The 22,038-nt window shown below is 44.0% G+C and overlaps 1 protein-coding gene across 1 annotated transcript; it reads left to right on the top strand.

The window, feature by feature from the left end:
* Window positions 1-14,288: 14,288 nt before the first annotated feature.
* On the top strand, window positions 14,289-21,653 carry CST7 (cystatin F). The gene is made up of 4 exons (XM_064647904.1): window positions 14,289-15,829; window positions 20,323-20,495; window positions 20,752-20,868; window positions 21,331-21,653. Exons 1-4 carry the CDS (start codon window positions 15,754-15,756, stop codon window positions 21,421-21,423), a joined length of 459 nt encoding a protein of 152 aa, XP_064503974.1. The 5' UTR covers window positions 14,289-15,753; the 3' UTR covers window positions 21,424-21,653.
* Window positions 21,654-22,038: the final 385 nt, after the last annotated feature.

Below are 22,038 nucleotides of genomic sequence, written 5' to 3'. Positions count from 1 at the left end.
GAGTCCAGATTTATCATTTTATCATCAGTAACATCACTGGGGTTGTGGTCCTATTCTGTTCCAGGAAATAAGTGTCTTTTTAGACCTACCTTACTAATGAGATGGAGTTGTCTAAGAACCATCATTACAGCCAGTTTCTCAGCCAGTGAAAACCACAGCAATTCTCCATATGCCCCACTTTACCCTTGCTAAAAGGCTCATTTATGACCCAAGACAGCTGGAAGAGATTTTATATTGTCATTCCCTTGATTAAGCACTCCTCTTGAAAAGCAGGTGTGTTTATGAGCAACATAGGGCTATTTCTCACATTTTATACTTTATGGCTTCCTGGGCACAGCCAGAGGCAGCAATAAAAGGAAGAACGCAACCAGAAGCATTCCTTCCTGCAGCAGAAACTACACATAGAACATTGTGCATGGACAGACACACAGAGTCCCACTGGTAGTGCTGTCCCCATTCTTTGTCATGGGGCAAGTGACAGTCCCAGAGAGCTCAGCACATAGGACTTGCAAGATCCTGCTTGTCCCTCTGCAGAAACCACTACCAGGGAGCAAAGAGGTAGGGGCTGAATTGACATGATTTGCAAAAAAACAGCTCTATGAATTTTAGTAGCCAAAATATGTACCTTAACACTGACATTTTAAGAGGTCCTAGTGAGTAAAAATAACTTCTTTTAGGTCTATTACCATGAAAATGGGAAGGGACTTTATTGACTTGTAAATAAAATCATATCCCTTTTGATAGCATTTGGCAACCAAGGAATAGACACTTTTACTAAGGGTATAGAAGCCAAATTATGCTAGCAATAACTGTGTTTTATCTTCCTGGTAGTGCGCAGTAAAAGATTAAGATCTAATAGTTGAACTTTGTAAAAGGCACCTGTAATCAAAAGTCAATAAGATATTTTATCAAACAATAATTTTAAAGGTGCTAATATTTAAAGACCTTTTGTGACTGTCATTTTTATTCTGAGGTGTTTTTACTTTTCTCATTTTAATGATCTGATTATAAAATGGAGATGAGAATGGAGATGAAAATTACACAACGTTTCTCTTTAAGTTTGCTCAGTGTGATTGCCAAAAAAAAGATACTGAGTGCTGCATGTGCATGTGGGTCAGAGTGAGTTTTGAAGGTTTAGTTCTCTCAATGTGGACAGATCAAAATATGAGAAAGAAAACTGCAAAAGGGATGGGAAAATTACAACAATAGTGTTCACAGGGCCATGCTCAGTTTGAATCAGGAAAGAACATCAGTAGGAGACCATTCCATCAGTTACTATACAATGGAAGAGAACGGGAAGGTCACGAATTTTGTTGAAGACACTGCTTATTGACAAGGCTGAAATAAAAAATACCCTTTGCCTTTCAATATCGTTCAACAGTGTCATTCCAGATGTACTTTTCAAGGCATCATTCAGATGCTCTAAATCTTCCCAAAGAGGAGGGTTCCATCCCACTGTCCATGCTCTACACCTCCTCACAGCTCGACCCACACCACCCAAGTCACAGAGGAAAAAGTCAAGGACTGGAAGAATGAAGAACTTCTTTCTTTATGAGAGGGTCGGGTTCAAGGTCATCTAAGGAACCTGGTGGGACTGAGGGAACTGACGGATGAAATGTTTTAGTCACCATCCATAATATTTGAGAAGTTGAGACAGTCCAGAGAAGTTCCTCAGGGGCTGGTATTGGAACTGGGACTGTTAAACACCTTTGTCAGCAATGAGGACAAGTGGGTTTGAGTGTACCCTCAGCGAATTTGATGATGACACCAAGCTCTGAGGTGTGGTCAACATGCTGGAGAGAAAGGATGCCATCCAGAGGGCAGGCTTGAAAGGTGGGCCTGTGCAAACACCATGGGGTTCAACAAGGTGAAGTGCAAGGTCCTGCACCTGGGTTAGGGCAATTCCAAGCACAAATACAGGATTAAGAGAAGCCCTGAGGAGGAAGACCTGAGCATATTAGTTGGTGAGTTTGGACATTACCCAGCACTATGAGCTGGGCCCAGAAAACCAACCACATCCTAGGCTGCATCAAAATCAACATGGCCAGAAGGTCAAGGGAGGTGATTCTGCTCCTTTTATGTGCTCTCATGAGACCCCACCTGAAGTACTGTATCCAGTTCTCAGACCTCCAGCATAAGAAGGGCATGGACCTGTTCAAGTGAGTACGAAGGAGGCCACAAAGATGATCAGAGGGCTGGAGAACCTCTCCTGTGAAGAGAGGCTGAGAGAATTGGAGTTGTCAAGCCTGGAGAAGAGAAGGCTTCAGAAAGACCTTCTAGCAGCATTCCAGTTATTGAAGGAGGCCTGCAAGAGAGCTGGAAAGGGACTTTTAAAAAGGGGCATAGAGTGACCAGGGGGAATGGCTTTAAACTGAAAGTAAGTTTAGATTAGACGATAGGAAGAAATACTTCGGAAGAAACACTTTACTGTGAAGGTGATGAGACACTGGCACAGGTTACCCAGAGCAGCTGTGGGTGCCCTTTCCCTGGAAGAGTTCAAGGCCAGGCTGGATGGGGCTTTGAGTAATCTGGTCTAGTGGAAGGTGTCCCTGCCCATGGCAGAGGGATTGGAACTAGATGATCTTAAAAGTCCCTTCCAAAAAAAACCATTCTATGTATGATTCTATGATTCCATGACAAAAAGAGAGTTCTCTGCAACCATCTAATTTAAACCTTCTCAAATGCATTTTTAGTTTTACTAAGCAAGCCTTTGCACACTGATCAAAGAGTTCAGATCTTGCATTTTTAAGGTTAAGATATTGCTACCAATAAAAAAATAAATACATGGCAATTACTAAGGAATTATATTTAGACCAAAAACGACTGAATTTATTACCCTCTGAACGTGTGCAGCATAAAAGGAAGCAATACAGAAGTTTAGGGAGAAGAGGTGAGCAAAGAAACTTCTCTTTCTTTAATGATACAAAAAAGAGGAAGCCATGCTCAAAGAATATCTGAACTATGATGCTGTAAGCAAAGAGGGCCTGTAAGCAGAGAACTCATGTACAGACAATGGCAAGTTGTTCAGCAAGTGGTGTAATGCAAATAGCTCAGAGATGACTGTGCATTAAATGAGAGCACCAGGCTGGGAAAGACTCTATTAGAGAGCTGCCTTCTACTGAACTTTATGCTCTACAGGCAACAGGTTTTATTCTAAACCTACCAATGCCCTTTCCACTGATGTACCCAGGCTTTGGCTACCAAACCTTGTTGCAGATCAAAGTTCTTTGCTTTGCCTGTGGAGTGTAATTCATGTGGGACATCCTTGAAGGGTGGATAAGGTTATCAGGACCAAAAGTATGTCCAGGGTTATATATGTCCTTCCACCTTGGGAGGCAAAATCAACTGTCCTGGTGTAAAAGGACTCTTGCACCTTTTATCACTGCATTTCTGCTTGTGGACACTGTGCTGTAACCAGTAATAACCAGTAATGTGAGCCAAGCAGAGGTATGCTCCCACACAGTACATCCCAGACCATTTCCAGATTAATAATGCCACCTTCCAATACTGTGTTCTTTTAATACACCATTCCTAAAATATTATAGAATTTTTTTTTTTAAGAGCAACTGAAAGCTGGGAAATTTTAAATGACAGCTCACACAAGTTCTCTCTGAAAACCTCATCTGTCTACTGTGGAAATATGAGGTAGATTTTTTTCTAAAATGAAAATAGTTTCCAGGTCATCAGTGTCAGTGCAATAGCTTACAAAAGACACTCTGAAAGAGTTCCCAGTATGAAGATATCCTTGAAAAATGAAGAACTGTCAAAAAACAACGTTTGCACAGATTATCTTATGTCTGCTGACAGCCTCTTGCCCCCACCCAGCTCACCCAGAGATGTAGCTCTAGGGATACCTGGTGTGCTTGTTTGGTTGATTTGTGAAATGCCTGGAGGGGAAGGGCTCCAGGAGACCAGAGCAGATAAAAGCCATAGCATAAGAGTACACGTGGTCACTGGCCACCATCTTGGCTCTTATAGCAGCTGAGACGACACTGGATTCATGTGGTGACTTTGTCTGTCCCTTTCTTTTCTCTCACTCTTTCTCCTTCTTCTCCTAACTTCCTCTTCTAGAAATCTGGGTAACTTCAAGTTGAATGGGCTAGAGTTTGCTAAATCAACGCTTTGTGAAGTGCCTTATTTTAAGTGGATGTTGATTTAAAATTTGCCAAGTACCTTATGCTATCTTGATAGTCAAAAGTTTTCAAGTAAGAGTCAGTTATTCAACCTCCTGAGAACTTTGTTTTGTTCTCCCCCCATGCTGCCTCAGAGTATCAAAGTACCTGAGACCCTTTTAAAAAACATCGAGTGACCTCAGGGCTTTATACCAGTCACTGGAACATCCTGTCCTATTAAGAAGCCCTCTAGTACTTTCTCTCCCTGGGCAGTCATTTCATCAGACTTCTTTCTGACATAGTAAATAGTCTTGCAGTCTTATTTAGGCACCACAATACAGTAGGTACAGTCCTGACCCTGCTCCTGTAGTTCTCCTGTAGTTCCAGGAAAATATCTAGCTCCCATTTGGCAAAGACTGGGGGAAAAAATGCCACATGGAATACAAATTAACCACAAAAACATGCTTTGTAATCAGCCTGTTATTTCTCTAAAAGCCCCTAATCTTATGTGATTATTGTGAGTTGTATAGGAATCATCTTTAAGGGAACATCACTGTCGCAATGATAACATGGTAGGATGGCCAGAAAATTCTTGTGGAGATTCTGGGCTTTTGTGGGATTTTTTTGTTTGGTTTCATTTCTTTAAGAGAGAGACTTACATGTGTTGTGAACAGAAGTCTATTTAGCTGATATAGAAAGCAAGTGAGAACTGTGGTTTCCATGAGGGCAGCCTATATTGCCATGTGGATGCAGTAGGCACTTGTGTAGTCCAGTACTCTCCCTCCAATCCCCAGGGCAGAACTGTACACCTTGCCTTCTGACAGGCAGGAGGTGAAGAGTGCATTTGGGGGCAGCATTCATCCTCCTCTGACCCCATTGTAACTAAGGTCCTGTGCTGGTGGCCTTTGTTCTGATGTCCTGAATGAAACCAGAGCCTTGAAGAAAAGCATTATTCAAGGACTGAGGAGCTCTAGAACTAGAAAGGTAGGACAACTTCACGTATCAAATGAAAAGTCTATATTTAGTTTAAGCTACCAAAATACCAGCTTAACCTGCTCTCCCCAAAAGTGCCCCAAAAGACATTTCTATTTGTTCTTGGACTCAATGGCTTGACATTCTGTTCCCAGTACTCCCCATCATACTGTGTTGAAGTGGGGTTTGAGGCCAGGGTCTGCAGCAGCATGATAAGGATGTTCTTACAGACAAGGATCAGCATGCCTCCTTGATTCAACATGCAAGTAGTACAGCAGGCTCCAGATTTCCTTCCCTATGGGCTTATCTGCACCTACTCCATCCACATTCAACCTTCTTAACTTGCCAAAGACTGTCAGAAAGATCTGTTGACCTACATCCTGTAGGGTCAGGAGGATGAAAAGCGTTATTAGAGACTCACTTGTATGGGCTCTCATGGTGACTACAGCTGTGCCAGGGGCTGTTCTTTGAAAGAAACAGAGCTGGGACCCCAGGGTCATAGCAAGACAGGGCACTATCCTCACCAACCAGGGTGCAGTACCACAGTGCCTGAACACAGAGACATGTCCAGTGACATTACCCACGGTAATGCTTACAGTCTAGTCATCCCCAGACAGCTCTATGCTGAAGAGGCAGACTGATGGTCAAACTGGGAAGCCACATCAACAAAGCAACACAAAAGTCAGCAGGGTACAGAGCCAGGCATACCTACAGCACAGCTCAGGCTGTAGGCAAGGACTTGACTTTATTCACATCCACAGCCAAGGAGAGATGACAAAGAAGCTTCTCTTTTTTCTTTCTCACATCTTTGTTTTCCAGTTTAATCTCAGGTTACAGCAGCATCAGATCACATTTGGCCTTAAGCACAACTGCCAAACCCCTTGAAGGGGTAAGGGATGAAGTTGCAGGTGCCCAAGTCACAGTGTGACCAAAGGCTCAAATACTGCTGAGACAGGAATCACACAGCTCCATTGCTCCCCCTTCCACAGAAAGCTTGTGCACCAAAGCTTTCAAACCTTTACTGCACAAGTGCCAGACATAAACACTTACTGGACACAGCATTTCTGTAACTCTTCCTTCACTACTCTCTAGCAACCCAGCAAGGCATTTTTAGGAGAGGTGGCCTCCTCTTTAGAACACTAAACTCAGAAGGCTTCAAGGTATGCTCCAATTCTTCCTCCAGCAGTGACATCTAGTGTGTACTGAGAAGCAAACCTCTGATTTCTTCTCTAAATCAGCATCCTCCCCCATTCCAACTCTCAGCTTCATACAGATTTTCTTGAGGGTATTTTGTAGCAGGGCTTTGTGCAATCTGATCCTCTGTATGCAAAACTGACTGTATGCAAAGCTATCCCTGCTTCTGCTGCAGTGGAACAGCTCACACCCCTACTCACTGAAGGATAAGACTGCTTGAAAAGAGGGAGAACTGGAGAGATCCCCTGACTCTGACTTTCTTAGGGGTTAAAGACCAGCCAGGAGACGGTCAAGGGAAACATTCATCTTGTTTGCTCAGAGCCATGGTGCAAGTGTTCTTTCCAACATAGCTGGTCCTGGTTTGGTTTCCCAGCTGAACGTGGAGAATGGCCTTTCCTCATGGGTTTTTTTTTCAATAGTTAGACCACATGGAGAGCACTTGCTTTTTATTAGGGCATGGCTTACCTGATTCCAGAGTCAGGCTGGCCGCAGTGCCCAGTCAGTTCCCCATTTCCAGGGAAAGCCCACACCCACCAGGTTTATAATTCTTCCTAGCTGGAACCAGTGTTCATCCAGTCTCTATATTTCTATAGATCCCTTTTTTCCTTCCCTGGCCTTTGCAGGTGACAGTAACCTGCAGCACTGCCTTTCCTGATTCAAGAGAGCAGGCTCATTGTCAGTCTTCCCAACCCAAATGGAGAAGGATTGGCTTCACTTCTTCTGGGTGAACTGAGTCAGAGATAGGGTTTACTGCCATTCCCCAGCACACGTCTCCAGCCCAAGAGATATCTCTGACACACTGTCACACAAACATTTATGTATGGCCTGGAGAGAAGGTTTTCAAGCCTAATCTGATATCCGAGCAACCAGCAGTTGTTGATGTGTCCATACCGTCTGCAACTTCAAATAACAGAGACTTTGGACAAATTCTGTGTGTGACAGGACTAGCACACAAGTAGTTTTACAGCTGGCTCCTCATTAATAGCTGCTGTTTATGCATAACAACATGAACAAATCCAAATCAAAGCAAACAGCTATCCTGTTCACACATACACAGGCCAAGAGCCTTTCATGAACTCACTTTCAGTACACGGTTGCTTCTCCCATTTAAACTGATCTACAGAAGACAGAAACAAAATAGAATTAAATAGGTGCTGACTTATGGGTCACAGGCCCTGTAAATCAAGAGAAAACCCTCCTCTTTACTGACTCTGGCTTTCTTGCAGGTCTGCAGAGTTTAGCACTGTGGTCCCAGAGCTGAGGTTGGGCATACACATCAAGCTACTGGAGATGATTTACCATTTGACACTAATTAGATGTAAAGTAAGCTGTAGGATGGAAACTACATTTATGTCAACAGAAGGTTCATGTTCAGCTGGGCACAGAGTGCTTCTCTGAAAGATGCAGTTCCCATTCCACACCTGGGAGGCCAGCAGAGGAATATTAACTCTTTTGCTTCTCCATGAATCCCAAAAAAGTCTAGCCTTCTGTGCCAAGCTCTGTCTGCTATAAGGTTAACATCTGTCATCTTTCGTCAACTGCAAGAGGAACCCCTGTCCACAGTGCACAGGACACACAGGGTCCTGGACCCTCAGCCCTATTCAGAGCAGAAGTGTAGCTTACAGACACTGAGCTCAGCTCTTCTTCGCCTTTTACTTTTTACCCTGCTGTTTTACATAGAAAAATATGTTCCCATAAGAAAGAAAAGACAGGTGTTCCCAGCTCTTCAGTGACACATCTGCTGCCCTGAGTTTTCATGCAAATGTCTTGGTTCTTTGGCTATGAATAATGTCTTCCTACAAGCAAGCAGCCCTTTAGAGCTTCTGTCCAAGTTAGTTGACAATGAGGGTTCCTATGCTTAAAGACATTTGTATTTCCACAGGACAAAGCTACTTTTAAATACTTGTACATCTACTCTGTAAATCTTCAAGTTTGAGGATTTTTCTTTTTCCTCCAAGGAATTGCTGGACTAATTGGTAGCTGCACCATTCTGTCCTGCAAGTGGCAGATCCCTTTTCACCTCTGCTATTCCTACCCTCACAGTGTATTTATGGAGGACAACTCCTTTCTCCTCTTAAGACCCTCAGCTTAGGGGCCTTCATCAAAGTCTCTACTGATTGAATCATGAGATGATACTGGTTCAATGCCTCAAATCTGCCTGATGCTCTCCTTACCACTTATCTTCAGTGCCAGCAGCCACAGCCATGACATTACCCTGGCCTCACCCCAGGCATTGTAAGTCCACTTGCTTCCCACCCATCCTCTCTGTCAGCTGAGCACTGCTGGCACATACGTAATGAGAAAGAGATGGGGACCAAACCACTGGCATAACACCAAGAGAAACTGCTCATTGGTGGGTGTCCCATGCCTGTTGTTCCCATTTTCTCTGTCTCCTTATGCTTGGGTGATGATGCTGGGCTGCCTAGAAAGGAGGAAAAGAGCAACCTCCCAGAGTGTCATGGGGATTTTTCTCACACCTCAGTCTTCATATTAAGTTCTCCAGCTCTTTCCATCTCACAGAGGAAATCTGCAGGGTCTCAATCTTATTTTGTCTCAGGTAGCTTGTGGATAAAGTAACCATAGTTATTTTCTGTTGAGGAAAGCTGTTTCTGACAGAGAAAGCTGCTCACTGGTCTCTACTGAAACTCTCTAAGCCTGACATCCCACTGCCTCAGAAAGAGCAGCAGCCTGAAGTAAGAGAAAATAATGGGAAAACCTGATCACTACAGGGTCAGCGTCAAGAAGGTCTGCTCCCCTCCTGCATCTCTGCTCCCATTGCCAGAGATGACTCACTTTTTAGCTTTCACCCTCGGGCACAGCCAGCAAAACCAATGAGGACCACAGGGCAACACCGGTGACACACAGCTTCCCACTCCATTGGTCTTATACAGAAGAAGCGTCTTTGAGCCAGAGCAAGGACTCTGGTCATGGACCTAGGGGGGATGTGATGGAGCTTGGCTGCACCCAGGGCACATATTGCAAAATGAGGTATACTACGTGTGATGGAAAACCAATATAGCCCCAGAGGGAGATCAAAGATAACACAGGGCTTGACCCCTTCCCACATCCTGCACAGAGCACATCTTATCATACTCCCTTGAGGCACTACAACAGCCCTGTTTAATGGCAGCACAATTCAAAGCACTCTGACTTGCTCTGATTGTATATTTCTGGTGGAAAACAGAAAAAAATAAATCTAAGATGTTTGAGAGAGCTCATTTCACAGCAATATATTTTGACATTGCAAAAAAAAACCATTTTCCACAGAAAATTCCCAACCAGTGTCTCCAGCATGACTAAATTTATTCTGCCAGTCTATAACAGTGAGCAGCACTTGCTTCTGCCAAGAAAAGTGCAGAAATCCTATTAGGACAGGGTAACCAGGCATCACATTTTTCCCCAACTGCCACTGCTCAGCTCACATGGCACCTAGCATGGAGGCTAGTGTCATTTCTGGATTCTTTTACAAAACTAAAGCACAGCTCTTCCATCCTTGTTAACTACCTGGTTTGCTTCATAGGCACTAACAAAGCAGGTGCTGTTCATAACTGTCCTCTCAGGTGGAGCTGTTTTTGAGAACTCCCTGTTGCCTCCAGAAAGGGCCTTGAAGCTTTAGCTTACTGCCACTTCTACAGGCAATGGATGGCACAGGCTCTATGACCAGCCCCAAATGCTCCCTCCCAGGGAAAGATGTTACTGTTGATTCACACACACACTAAACTCTCCAAATATAATGAGTACAAACTTTTTCTTTTTCTCTCATGACAGATTTCTCTCTACTACAATTCTGTTGTAGTAGAGCTCTATTAAGCTATCTGATCTTAAAGGGAAAAGAAGCTGAATGCAGGAAAATGTAGTGAATACATGCACCACTACCTTTCAGGGGGGCTGGAATAGCAAAGATTGCTGTTAAACAGGCCTTGTTGCGTTCTGGGAAAAATCATTAAGCCTTGATTGATTCCTCACTTTTGTCTGCATAGAACTGGCTTAGCCACATTTTAAGCAATGGATTTCAGCAGATAATATTTGTGTGGTTCTTCAAGTCTCTGCCCAAACTGCAGGGAGAAGCCTAGTGGCTGGGAAGGGAGAGGGACTTTGCTGCCCTCACCCTAGGCTCCACATGTACTTCACATGGGAAAGGGGCATTGCAAAGCTAACACTCTGCCTAGTGTATCAATGTAAAGCACCCAGGTCTGTTTGGTTTAAATTTTATTAAGGACACAATTTTCTGCTCTCTGTGGGAGAACACAGACTGGGGCTGTTAAATCCAAGTCTCATCAGTGCTTTATAGCTGGGTACCTGCCAGACAGAGAAGCTCCATCAAGTTGTGAATGGGATTTTCAAACACAGTTGGAGAGCACAGATTTATCCTCCTTCATACTGGAAGACCTGCAGCATGTGCTGCATTGCAGACACAGGCCTACATTGCAGCGCCAATATGTCACACTGTGTTGTGCACGTGCTTCCTCATGGCTTGTGTTAGGACTGATCCTGAATACAGAAAACACAGTGTTCATCTGAAAAGCAATTATTGATAGCTGCCAACTTGAGACAGTCTCTCACTGCAACCCCTAGTTTGGCCATCTAAATGGCTGTTTAGCAGCTCTAACCCTCTGCAACTTCCCCTGTTGAGCTCATATCACACAACTTCCCACCTCTGAGACAACCTCTTGCCTCTTTTCAAAGAAACAGTGGCTTGCTTCCTTCAGGGTGGCTCTAAGGGAGGGAAAGCATCTGTAATCAGCAGCTGTAAGCGTTCTCATCCATGAACTAGATAGAGACTTGCTAACTACTCTTAGTCGATTGCTGTGGTAGCTGGTGTCTAACAGAGTTCACAAGTTCATTTGGTGAGTGTTTTCCATGGACCTCTTGCACAACTGATTCTAGTCCACTGCAGGAACCTCCAGCACTGCTGAAACTCAAGCATTTAGCAGCATTGACCCCGAGATTAGCTCAGCTGGTTAGAGCATGGTGCTAATAACACCGAGGTTGTGGGTTTGATCCCCGTATGGGCCATTCACTTAAGAGTTGGACGCAGTGATCCTTGTGGGTCCCTTCCAACTCAGAACATTCTGTAATTAACTGTCTGCCTAAGCCTGTGGCTCTGCCCAGGCAGTTTCCAAAGTTATAAGACATATATAACTAGGTCAGTCTCCAAACAGGACCCCAGCCAGCTAACAGAACTAATGCTTCTGTGCTCTTCAGATGGAGAGCATGGGAGGTTTGTTAATGTCAAAATTACTAAAATAGCCTCAAGGTAAAACATGGAGGGGTCTTAACATATGACCCATCCTATAAATAACCCACAGTGCAATCTATAGGCAATATCTGCACAGCAGCTGACAGTGCTGCTGGCAGATAAACTGAATGATGTCACAGTTGTACTCCTCAGCCCAGCCAGTAATTTCTTCTTCACTTCTCTCCTCTCTTCTCTTCTCAAGAAATGTATGGTAACCAGATTATCTTCAAGTCTTCCAGACTCCTTTCATATTTAATGGAAATTCAGAAGTTATTGCTGGTATTAAAAAACAGATGCAACTGTATGAGCCTTGATCCCTTTGAAAAATCAGTTACTTCTGCAGTGGAGGCACAGGTGGGTGTGCTGGTGAGCTACAGAACACCTGGCAGAAAAGGCAAGGGAGTATGAGACAAATTCTCTGCTTTGAGGTCAACTTACCAATTTCTCCTATTTATCCTACTGTTAGTGAGTACACAGACACATATTCACAACTGTGTGAATATTTACATATTCACACTGCTGACTTTATGCTACATAGGGACATATGCTCTGTACCATTTTCCTCTTCCCATATACCTCATCAAACTTGTTCAGCCACATACCTGCTCAGAAGGCTTTCAAGCATTCTGTGGCTTGTCCGGGTTACCCTGTACTGTAAAGCTGCTGCTATATGAACAGTATGGTTTTCCACTTACAAAAGGTGGGCTAGTGAGGTGTTCCTGCTGTAGGAGCAGCTGAGTCCTCACCTCAGTTGTTTATCCTAGTCCTTCTTTCTTGAACTGTCTTTCCTCTGCATCTCAACGTATTTCGGCATCTGCAAAGTGCAGGTCTTGAGTGTGGAAGATGTCATACCCATTTCTTTCAAGTTTAGGGCTTAAAAACTGAAAATTAAATATTGTGGTTTGCATTTACAGGAGTATAATTCCAACAGGATCCCTTCCAGATCCAGTTGGCATTATTCTAAGAAGCCATGGTAGCAACTGCTTGGTTGTGCTGTGTGGAAGAAGGTCTGGCCTTGAATAACTGAAGGAAAAAGTGATGATGAAGAAGTCCCCGTCGTGCACCAAATGTCATGAAAATCAAATATCAATACTGTGGATTTTGCTTCTTCAGTAAAAAGGAGAATATAATTATATCCTTGGTTTATGGATAATAGAAGTACGGTGGGGTTTTTTTATTTTAATCGAAAAAGTCCTCACAGTTACCCACTGTTTCCAAAGCCTCTAGTAACTCACACTAACAGTGAGAGAAAGAAGGTAATGACCCTGCAAATTCCCTTGCAGAAAAGAGAGCAGGCTTGGTATAAACTTGCAACAAACATCTCCTACTCACACAAAAAAACAAACACGAGGGTTCTCATGTGTGTGCAAGACTTTTAAGGCCTATATAATCCAGCTCGATGCAGAAAGATCACAAGTTTGATTTAGACTGGCTCAGGACTAGCTATTTGATTAAAGCAAGTGCTCTGTTTACCCTGGGATAATCAGTGAGTCTTTCCTTGCCCACTTATCCTCTCCCTGTTCAGGATGTCTGCTCACACAGGAAACAATCACATAATGGGAAATTTAGCGAGTGGAAACTACTCCACAGAGTGCCCCAAATGCCCTGTTCTGGAGTGCAGGAAGTGAACTACACATGCGTTCCAGGGAAAGTGGATGAAATTCCTATCAGTGACCTTGAAGGACCTTCAATGATAAGAGTATCTGACTCATTTTCTGAGGTTCGATGTCAGACAAGACATCATGCTCCTCCATTCCTCCTGCAGATGGATTTGGGGCAAGAGCAGTATCTTAGGAAATGATACCTGTTTGAAATGAGACATCACAAAGGGACAATAGTCCCAGTCTCCAGTCACAAATTTTTCCACAGCACAAAAATTCCCAAGGAGAAAAACAAGTATATCCATATAGAGGAGTTTGCTGTTGTTTGTCTGTTATTGGGGGAAGGGAGTTTTTTGGTGGAATTTTTGATGTTATGTTCTTTGTGCTTTTTACATAATAGTACTCAGCACTATTAATACTACTACTCATTAGTGAGCACTCTGTTACTTCCTAGGAGAAAAGAACAGGAGAAATTTCCTCAACAAAATCATAAAAGGGGCAATAGAAAAATACAAAACTTGATGTGGAGGAGCTATAAATGATCGATTTTATGGAAAGAAGGGGAGAGGGAAGAAGGCGGGGAGAATGTCCTCCGAAGAGGGAGACTGGGCTCCAGCACCGGGAATTACCGCCTGGTGCCCTCTAGTGCCATCACCGAATTAAGGTGGCCGTGCAACTCCACAGCTACACAGCACCACAGCTCCGTGCACGTCAGTGCACGCATTACCTCTGCTAGTCACCATCCCCACTCACACCAAACACTGTCAAAGGGCTGCTCGTGGTGCCCCAGGCGCTTGTTCAAAGTGAGGAAGGAATCTGCACTCCAGAAAGATCCCCCCAAATCACTCACAGTAGGCCCCTTTCAACTCAAATCAAAAGGCCACTGTGAACACACCAAAAGGAGATGCAATGGAGGTCCTGCAGGACCTGAACCCCTTTCTGGTGCATCACATGGTAGGGATCTGGTGACGAGGGTCCCAACCACATCTTTCTTGCATGTTAGAGGACCAGACAATAGGCTTAAGAAGACACTCTTCCAGAATCTCTCAGTGAGGTAGAAACTGTAGAGCACAGTTCTTCAGGAGAAAGGGAGGCCTGAAAATACTTGATTGAGTCTCTACCTGTGTCGCAGTCATGGGACAGGCTACTATGTCAGCTCTAAAAAAAAAAAAAAAAAAAAAGGAGGAGGAGGAGGCAAAACCCTCTCAATATTGTCCTTCTCATTCTATCTCAGTGTTTTCCGCAGGGTTTGGAGTCTGATTCAGCAGACTGTGCAAGAAGGGCTGACGATGAATATGACACACCATGTTTTCCCCTTTCTTTCCTGGTGGGACATTTCAATAGAGTGTTTACTAATCCCTTCCTACAAGGAAACTCTAAGATTATTTTCCTCAAGCCTCTTATACACCATGCACATTGCCCTGCATTAGGACCTTACTTGAGGCAGCCTTTGGTCAAAAAAGAGCAGGATTCATTGTCGGGGCAAGTGAAAGGCAGCCATCACCTTCCTGTTCACCTGTGATAGGAGGAATAGAAACATTACTCACAGCATTCCGGTATTCTCAAATAATCTTAGAGAAGTCATAGAGAATTAGATAAGAGATGTATCTCAAGCAAACAAGATTGGACTTTGTTTCTGCTGCTTTTAAGTATCACCTGAAGCAAACGCGCACACACAGACTGAGGTCCACCCCTCTAAGCCCTTCAGTGAGACAACAGTTCATCTCCTGGTCTCCTGAATCTGTCAACTGGTTATTTCAGGTGGACCACAAATCTGGCAGCTAAGCCTTTTCCTCAGTTTTTCAAGCTTCTCAGCATGGGCCAACACTGCCTAGAGAGCAACTCTCTGGAAACCAAATACTGACACTGGGGAATCCAACCCTAGAACTGAAAAGCTCTGCAAGGCAGAGAGACAAAATACGCCTCCCCTCATGTTTCCCTTGGTTTCTGGAGAGCACCTAGAGAAAACCTCCTCATCTCTGAACCTAACACAGCCCTTTCCTACTGTCATAACGCCTTCTGTAAATGTAGGATACGATGTTCTCCTCTACCATCAAAACCAAAATCTTCTTCCTGCCAGCTTTGCTCCACTCAGTCCTCTTGGGTAGATAGCCCTAAAACTTTTGTGTGTCTTTCACCCAAACCCCACATCTCCACATCAGGAGAAGTAAGACACTGGACTCATCATCTCTGTCAGGCTTCTCCACATGCAGATGCACATATACAAGCCAAGACCTACATCCACAGGGCTCACTGCCCATTTCTTAGGGATTAAGTTTCCCCCTCAAAGCACATGACTCTTACACTCCTCACCCCCACACCATTTCCCAGTATTAGGTCACACATATCTGCCTATGCTTCTGCAAAACCCCTGAGGATCACAAAGCAAAAGTCCCTGTCTAATGCAAGGTTGGTGCTGCTATTACCAAGCCAGAGCTTTGTGGCTGGGCTTCAATGTATGTGGTCATCAGCAGGAGGCAGATGATCTACGTCAGAGCTGTGATGACTCAGGGGGTTTTAGGGTGATTTTTTCTTTCCCCCACAGCCAATAAGAGCACTCACAGAGGCATATCTTCTCCAGCAGGAAGTAGGGCAGTCACTCCCCTGTCTGCTAGGCTCCTATGAAGTGGTGGAGATGGCAGCGAACTTCATCTACAGTTGTATTGTACTTTGCTGCTCAACAATCTGGAGCTTCAACAGGACTTCATGTGGTAAGAGTGAAAAATAATTGCTTTTGTCCTTGTGTTTTAGGTTCTGTGAGTGCTGCTACCTAATGCACTGATCAATAACAGCCCTTCTCCAACTGCTGCCCATGCTGGCTCAGCACTGCAGGGTTGAGACTGCAGCTGAAAATCCAACTGCTTAAAAGACTTTCCTTGTAGTTAAGCATGCTATCTCCATGGATATCATTTAGGGATTTTAAAGTCAATGGTTTTAACTCTGTGTGACCTTAAATACTAAATCTAAAGATTGTGGGTAACAACTTGATTGCTAGGTACAGATGGGCACTTGAGTGCCAATTAGCTGACTTTAATGAAGCATTATTCTGTATAGTTTCTTTCTTTGCTGAGCACGGAAATTTAATTGCAGCTGCCCTTAAATCTTTAGAATGGGAGCTGCAGGCAGGAGTGTTTTTCTCTGAAGGTTTTAGTTCTACTTCAGTTTCACTTTCCCTCCCATATACTGAAAATACTGATGCACTCGGGGATGGTATTTGGTTAGCCAGTAGATTTTTGTTTCTGTTGTGGTTTCCCTTAGGTGTTGCAGAGGCATGCAGGGACTCTGCTGCATCTTAAGGGTAAAGGTAAGGCCTAGCCTTGCTTCTAGTAACGAGGAAGAGGTTTTGAAAGCAGCTTATGGAAAAAAAAAAATCAACCTGTTTCAATCTGCCTATTTGTTTCACTGCGGGCTGGGAGGGAGCATCTACAGGATTGCTCTCTCATACTGCAGAAACGAGGTCCTGAAAGTATTACTTAAGGAAGAAAGCACAAAAGAGGTCCTCTTAATACAACATTCAGCTCATCTCTGCAAGAACAGTCCTCGCTTCCTTGTTAAGTTTGAGCAAGAAAAGAATCTAACCCTACCATCATCCAAGAGGAGGAGCAGGAGGAGGGCTGGCTTCTCTCTCTTTCTCTCTCTCTTCACATTTATAAATCCAGAAGCAATGATGGGGTCTGAAATAAGTATGCTCTGGCCCTAAGCATCTCCTGGTTAGACCCACAAGAGTTTTCTGCCCAAGTCATGAGATCACATCCTCTGGGCCTCTAAGTATTGTAGGTGCCTGGGCAGGTCATGCAGTGTCTCTGCTCCTGCCCAGGACTCGATTACAATTGTTTCAGCAATGCTGGTATGCCTAAAGCCCTGCACTGCTATCTGACCCTCTGAGCCATTCTACCTTGTGCCTGGAGCTGGGCCATCACCTTACACAAATTCAGCTTTTTACGGTAATGGCACTCAAGGGCCAAGCTAGGGAAGAAACAGACAGAAAAGGTTGCAGAGAGTACAGGTGCCTCACATCAGAGAGTTTCTGAGTTTTGGAAATATAGTACTGCAAACTATTTCAAACAGTAAAAGTGATTTCAGTCCAGTGTGTGTGCCATGCAGTGACCATCCTGAATGAGAAGCAAAGCACATAAAGAAAACTGAATCCTAACCTTAAGGAATCTCAGTCATCGAAGGAAAATAGGAGGGTAAAGATCTCCAGGTGATGCATTTCAGACATGTAGCCACATGTGACACTGATCAATCTACCAGGCACTGGAGTCAGGAACAAGGTCACTTTGGACTCTGACTTTTGGTTTGAGTAACACATGTGATAATTTTCTTCCTATAAAGTGTAATTTCAGCCAGCCTCACTCACCCTCGCACCCCATGCCTGTAAAAGTCATCACCATGACTCAAGAGGTGTTGAGGGCTCTCAAAAGCCACAAAAGGACCTTGTGTTAAGACTGAAAAAGCCTGTGATTTCTTCTACAAAGAAGAGTATCTGATGTTAACACCCCCATCACTGCCACACCTGACCTTCCAAAAGGTGTGAAAGCATAGATTCAAGCAAGGTCCTGGTGAGCAGCAAGAAGAACCCAGGGCAGTGACCTGCTTTTAGCTTGGCAGACTATTTCAGTTGCTAGGTGAGCTCAGGATAAAACTGATTCCTATAAGCTGTTGGGTTGGTATTGATGGCACAGGAAAAACATGGCATTCCTGAGGGAAAGGACAGCTGGCCTTATGGGCAAACCAAAGCCTGGCTCTACCTCAAACTTCCTTTCTGACTTCAGGCAGGTCCTGCATGACCCTCTTGAATCACCTGTGGATCCTAGTGCCTTAACCCCCTTTGACAACTGGGTAAGATGTGCTTGCTTAAGAAATACCTTCAGTCCAAGGCCTCATGGTAATGAGCTTCTGTGACTCTTGAATCCCATCCTTGCTACAGTGGGAAAATATCATCCCATAGAGAATAATCTTGGGACCCACTGGTGGATTCTGGATTATTAGGTGAAAAAACACCACCAGATTGCCCAGCAATGGCTGCACACCCAGTCCCAACATAGATCAGAGACATGGGATAGGAAAGTTCATCACCTCCACACCAAACACAAAGCCACGTGGAGAACATCTGCTCCTTTCAAACACATGGTTTCTCAGCTCCCATCTGCAAGAAAACATGGAAGTCATTAAGGTAGCTGTGGTATCAGCCAGGAAGAGATATGAATTTGGACATCCTTGGGTTGAGGAGGGATGTAGAACTGAGTCTTTTCAGGTCAAGATGTAAATCCTTGAACAGTGTTGCAAGTAGGTGCAGCAATTAACACCTGTGGAGGAGGATGTGATAGTGTAACTAGGACATATATAAGCAACCTGTAAGATAAATTTTTGCAAATTTCTATGCTGATGATGATGACATGTAATGCTGGTTTGGTTTGTTTTTTTTTTTTTTTTAAATAATCTATTTTTTAAATAGATCACCAAGTTGACCCTGTCTTCTACTCAGGTTTCTCAGTGCAAATTGGCTTAGAGTCTATGCTCTGTGTAACTGGCTGTGAGTGAGTAATCTATTTGTGAAAAACCACTAGAGGTGATAAAAAGCTTGACTTTCACAACAGATTCAGTACAAGTTCTGTGTGCACAGGCTCACTGCCTGCACAAACACAGCATGAACTTGAGCATCATCTCCTGCACTGGCAGGTCTTAGCATTAGCAGCGGCTGCACGGCACCTTGTGCAGGCTGAGGATTTTTTACTCTTCTTTGATTTCAGAAGTGGGAAAATGGAGAGGAAGCCAAATGTAAAAGGGGATGAAATAGTGATATCAACTGTAAGCTTCCAGCTTCTTTTCAATTATTGAAAAATAAGCAGGGCATGGGGAAATAGCTACACAACCAAGTAAAAATATACAGTAAATGATTCTATGAAGTGCTCTAATGTGAAAGGCAATGGGTTAACCTTCACACCCCCCAACTTCCATTTCTTCCACAACTTGTTTCTCCACTTCATGACCTTGATAATCATAGAATGGTTTGGGTTGGAAGGGACCTTAAAGATAATCTATTCCAAACACCCTGTCATGGGCAGGAACACCCTCCACTAGACCAGGTTGCTCAAAGTCCCATCCAGCCTAGCCTTGAACACTTCCAGGGATGGGGTATCCACAACTTCTCTGGGCAACATGTTCCAATGTCTTATCACCCTTTCAGTGAAGAATTTCTTCCTAATATCTAATCTAAACCTGCCCTCTGCCAGTTTAAAGCCATTACCCCTTCTCCTGTCACTACATGCCATTGTCAGAAGTCCTTCTCCATGTCTCTTGTAGGCTCCCTTCAGGTACTGAAAAGCTGCAATAAGGTCACCTAAGAACCTTCTCCAGGCTGAACAATCCCAATTCTCTCAGCTTTTCCTCATAGGAAAGGTGCTCCATCCTCTAATCATCTTCATGGCCCTCTTCTGGACTTGCTCCAACATGTCTATGTCCTTCTTATGCTGGAGGCCCCAGTTTGATGAAGTATTCCATGTGGGATCTTGACATTGCCAGAAGATGGTCCCTGACATTTGGGTCGGGGCAACAGCACTTCAATTCTCAAAGCAGCTCATTTTACAGTGAGGAACTAGTCCAAGTTCTGCCCCAGGCCTTCCCTGCCCAGCTGGAGAAGAGGGACACCCTGTCTTTTGTCAGTATATACAATGAGGGCATCTTCCCCTCACCTTGATCACTATCTAAATGCTTCTAACATAAAAACCTCAAGATGCTATCAAAGGCTTAAGGGTGGTGTGGGTGAGAAAGAACTTATATCTGCAAGATAAGATATGCAAACTAAGAGCAGCAGGGCTCTCTAGCCAGTGTTTGATATGTTATCAAAACTATATTGTACTCAGAACAACCTGATCTATCTTTATAAGTAGATTCAAAGTCAGTCCTTCTATAAACTGGGAGTTGTACCAGAGACCTTTTAAATAATATTAGTGATACTCTGGCTTCTTCTAAGTCAGTTTGAGCTCTGCTATCACTTCTGGCAGCAGCTTTTTATGTCACTTCATTCCACCGGATTCTTTCACCATTTCAAACATAAAAAGGAAAATTACTTTTAATGAATGTGAGCAGAGTCCTTCTGAAGCACAAAAAGCATTGGACAGGTAAGAACGTTAACAGGGCTAAAGGTCCCACCCTTTCAGGCAGCTGATATATTTTACAGTCATGTTTCGTGTTGTTTCAGATATACATGTACCACCACCTCATTCAACCATGAAACCTGGCTCCCCTATCCCAGCGAACATCAACAGCCCTGGTGTTCACAAAGCAGCTCGCTTTGGGGTTTATAGATACAACAACAGCTCCAATGACCTCTTTCTGTTTAAGGATTCACGAATAAACAAAGCCATGGTACAGGTAAGAAGAGCACACTTCTGGAGGTCCTTCAACCCATTTTCTAATTGACCCTCCTATGGCACACCCAAGACATGGCAGCCCTGATCCTCCTCAGGACTGCTATTAATGCCTAAAGCTGTCCCTCTATTGCCCTGCTACACAGGAGGGCTCTGTGTAGGTGAAACACAATTTTCAGATGTAGCACTTGATTCCTAGCCAAAATTTTGGCATCTCTTTCCCCTGCCCTTACTTTAAAGGAGGAAACTACTTTCTCTAGATTGTCAGAGGGCTGAAATACATGCTCCATGTGGAAATCAAACGCACTGTGTGTGAGAAGAGGGAGCACTCCAGCCTGGACAGCTGTCACTTCCAGAGGAAAAAAAACCTGCAACAGGTGTGTCCAATTCCTTTGGGGTATTCAATAACTGCTGGAGTAACTGGAGGTGATTCTTGGCCATCTCTAGCTGTATAATCACCTTCAGACCGGCTCTGCCAAGTCCCCGTAGATGTACAAGCCTCTTCTCTGCAGAGCCAGCCAGGGTGCGGTAGGATTATCATCTCTCAAGCATCCAGGGCCAGCTCTTGTCTGCAAAGAGTTGAACTGGACACATCCACCTAACCCATATCCCTGGGTGAACGTGTGCAGAAATACAGTAGGTGCTAGAGGTTTTCTAGGTGGGGGAAATCCTTACACAGGCTTTCCTGCTAGACATGATCACTTAGCAAACAGTACTCTTCCTAGGATAAAGTGGGCAGACAAAAAGATGCTCTCCTCTCCTGCCCCATCATGGCCCGCAATGCTGAGACCAACCTGCAGACACCTGAACTTTCTCACCTATTTTCCATTTATTTGCAGATGCTGAGATGCTATTTTGAGGTCTGGATAACACCTTGGTTACAGAAAGTACATGTCCCTGTTGTCCACTGTCACCAACAGCTTTCCCCATGAGACCCTGACTTACAGGGGATCTACCACCATGTGTTTTTCCTTACCTGGACTGTTGACATCAATACTAAAGTGGAGAATGTACAGAACCACCATAGAGCTTTTCTCTCAAAGTGCATGGTTGTTTTTTCCTTGAGAAAGATACTCAAAAGTGACAAAGACCTGCCTTGACTGAATGTATTGCTATCCAGTTGTGTATCTCTTTTTCCAAAACTAAAGTGTACATGAACACATGTTGTCATTGATTCAGTAATGACCCATCCACACTCTGGCTGCATTTTCAAGCACACCCAGGAAGTCGTTACACTTGCTTATTCTGTGATAACCTTCACAAAGCCATGATGGAAGCAAGTCTAAACCACAGCACGTGTGACTACAACACCGAGGAAAGCTTTACAACAGTGGGATAGTTTGCCTGGGGATACACACACGCACAAGTTTTAAGAGTCTCCAGTGCTAGGGAAAAGGTTAGACATATCTATCAGGAATGCAAGAGGTAGACAGAAGTTCTTTTTTCAAGACAGAAGTACGGATAAGGATGTCTTGAAACATAGCCCAGAAATGACACAGTCTAACTACTGCTTCTACTTTAATCAAAAGCTAATCTACACTATGAAA

The sequence above is a fragment of the Pseudopipra pipra genome, chromosome 3, assembly GCF_036250125.1.
Source record: "Pseudopipra pipra isolate bDixPip1 chromosome 3, bDixPip1.hap1, whole genome shotgun sequence".
Classification (NCBI taxonomy): Eukaryota; Metazoa; Chordata; class Aves; order Passeriformes; family Pipridae; genus Pseudopipra; species Pseudopipra pipra.
This window is presented reverse-complemented; position numbering and strand designations above follow the sequence as displayed.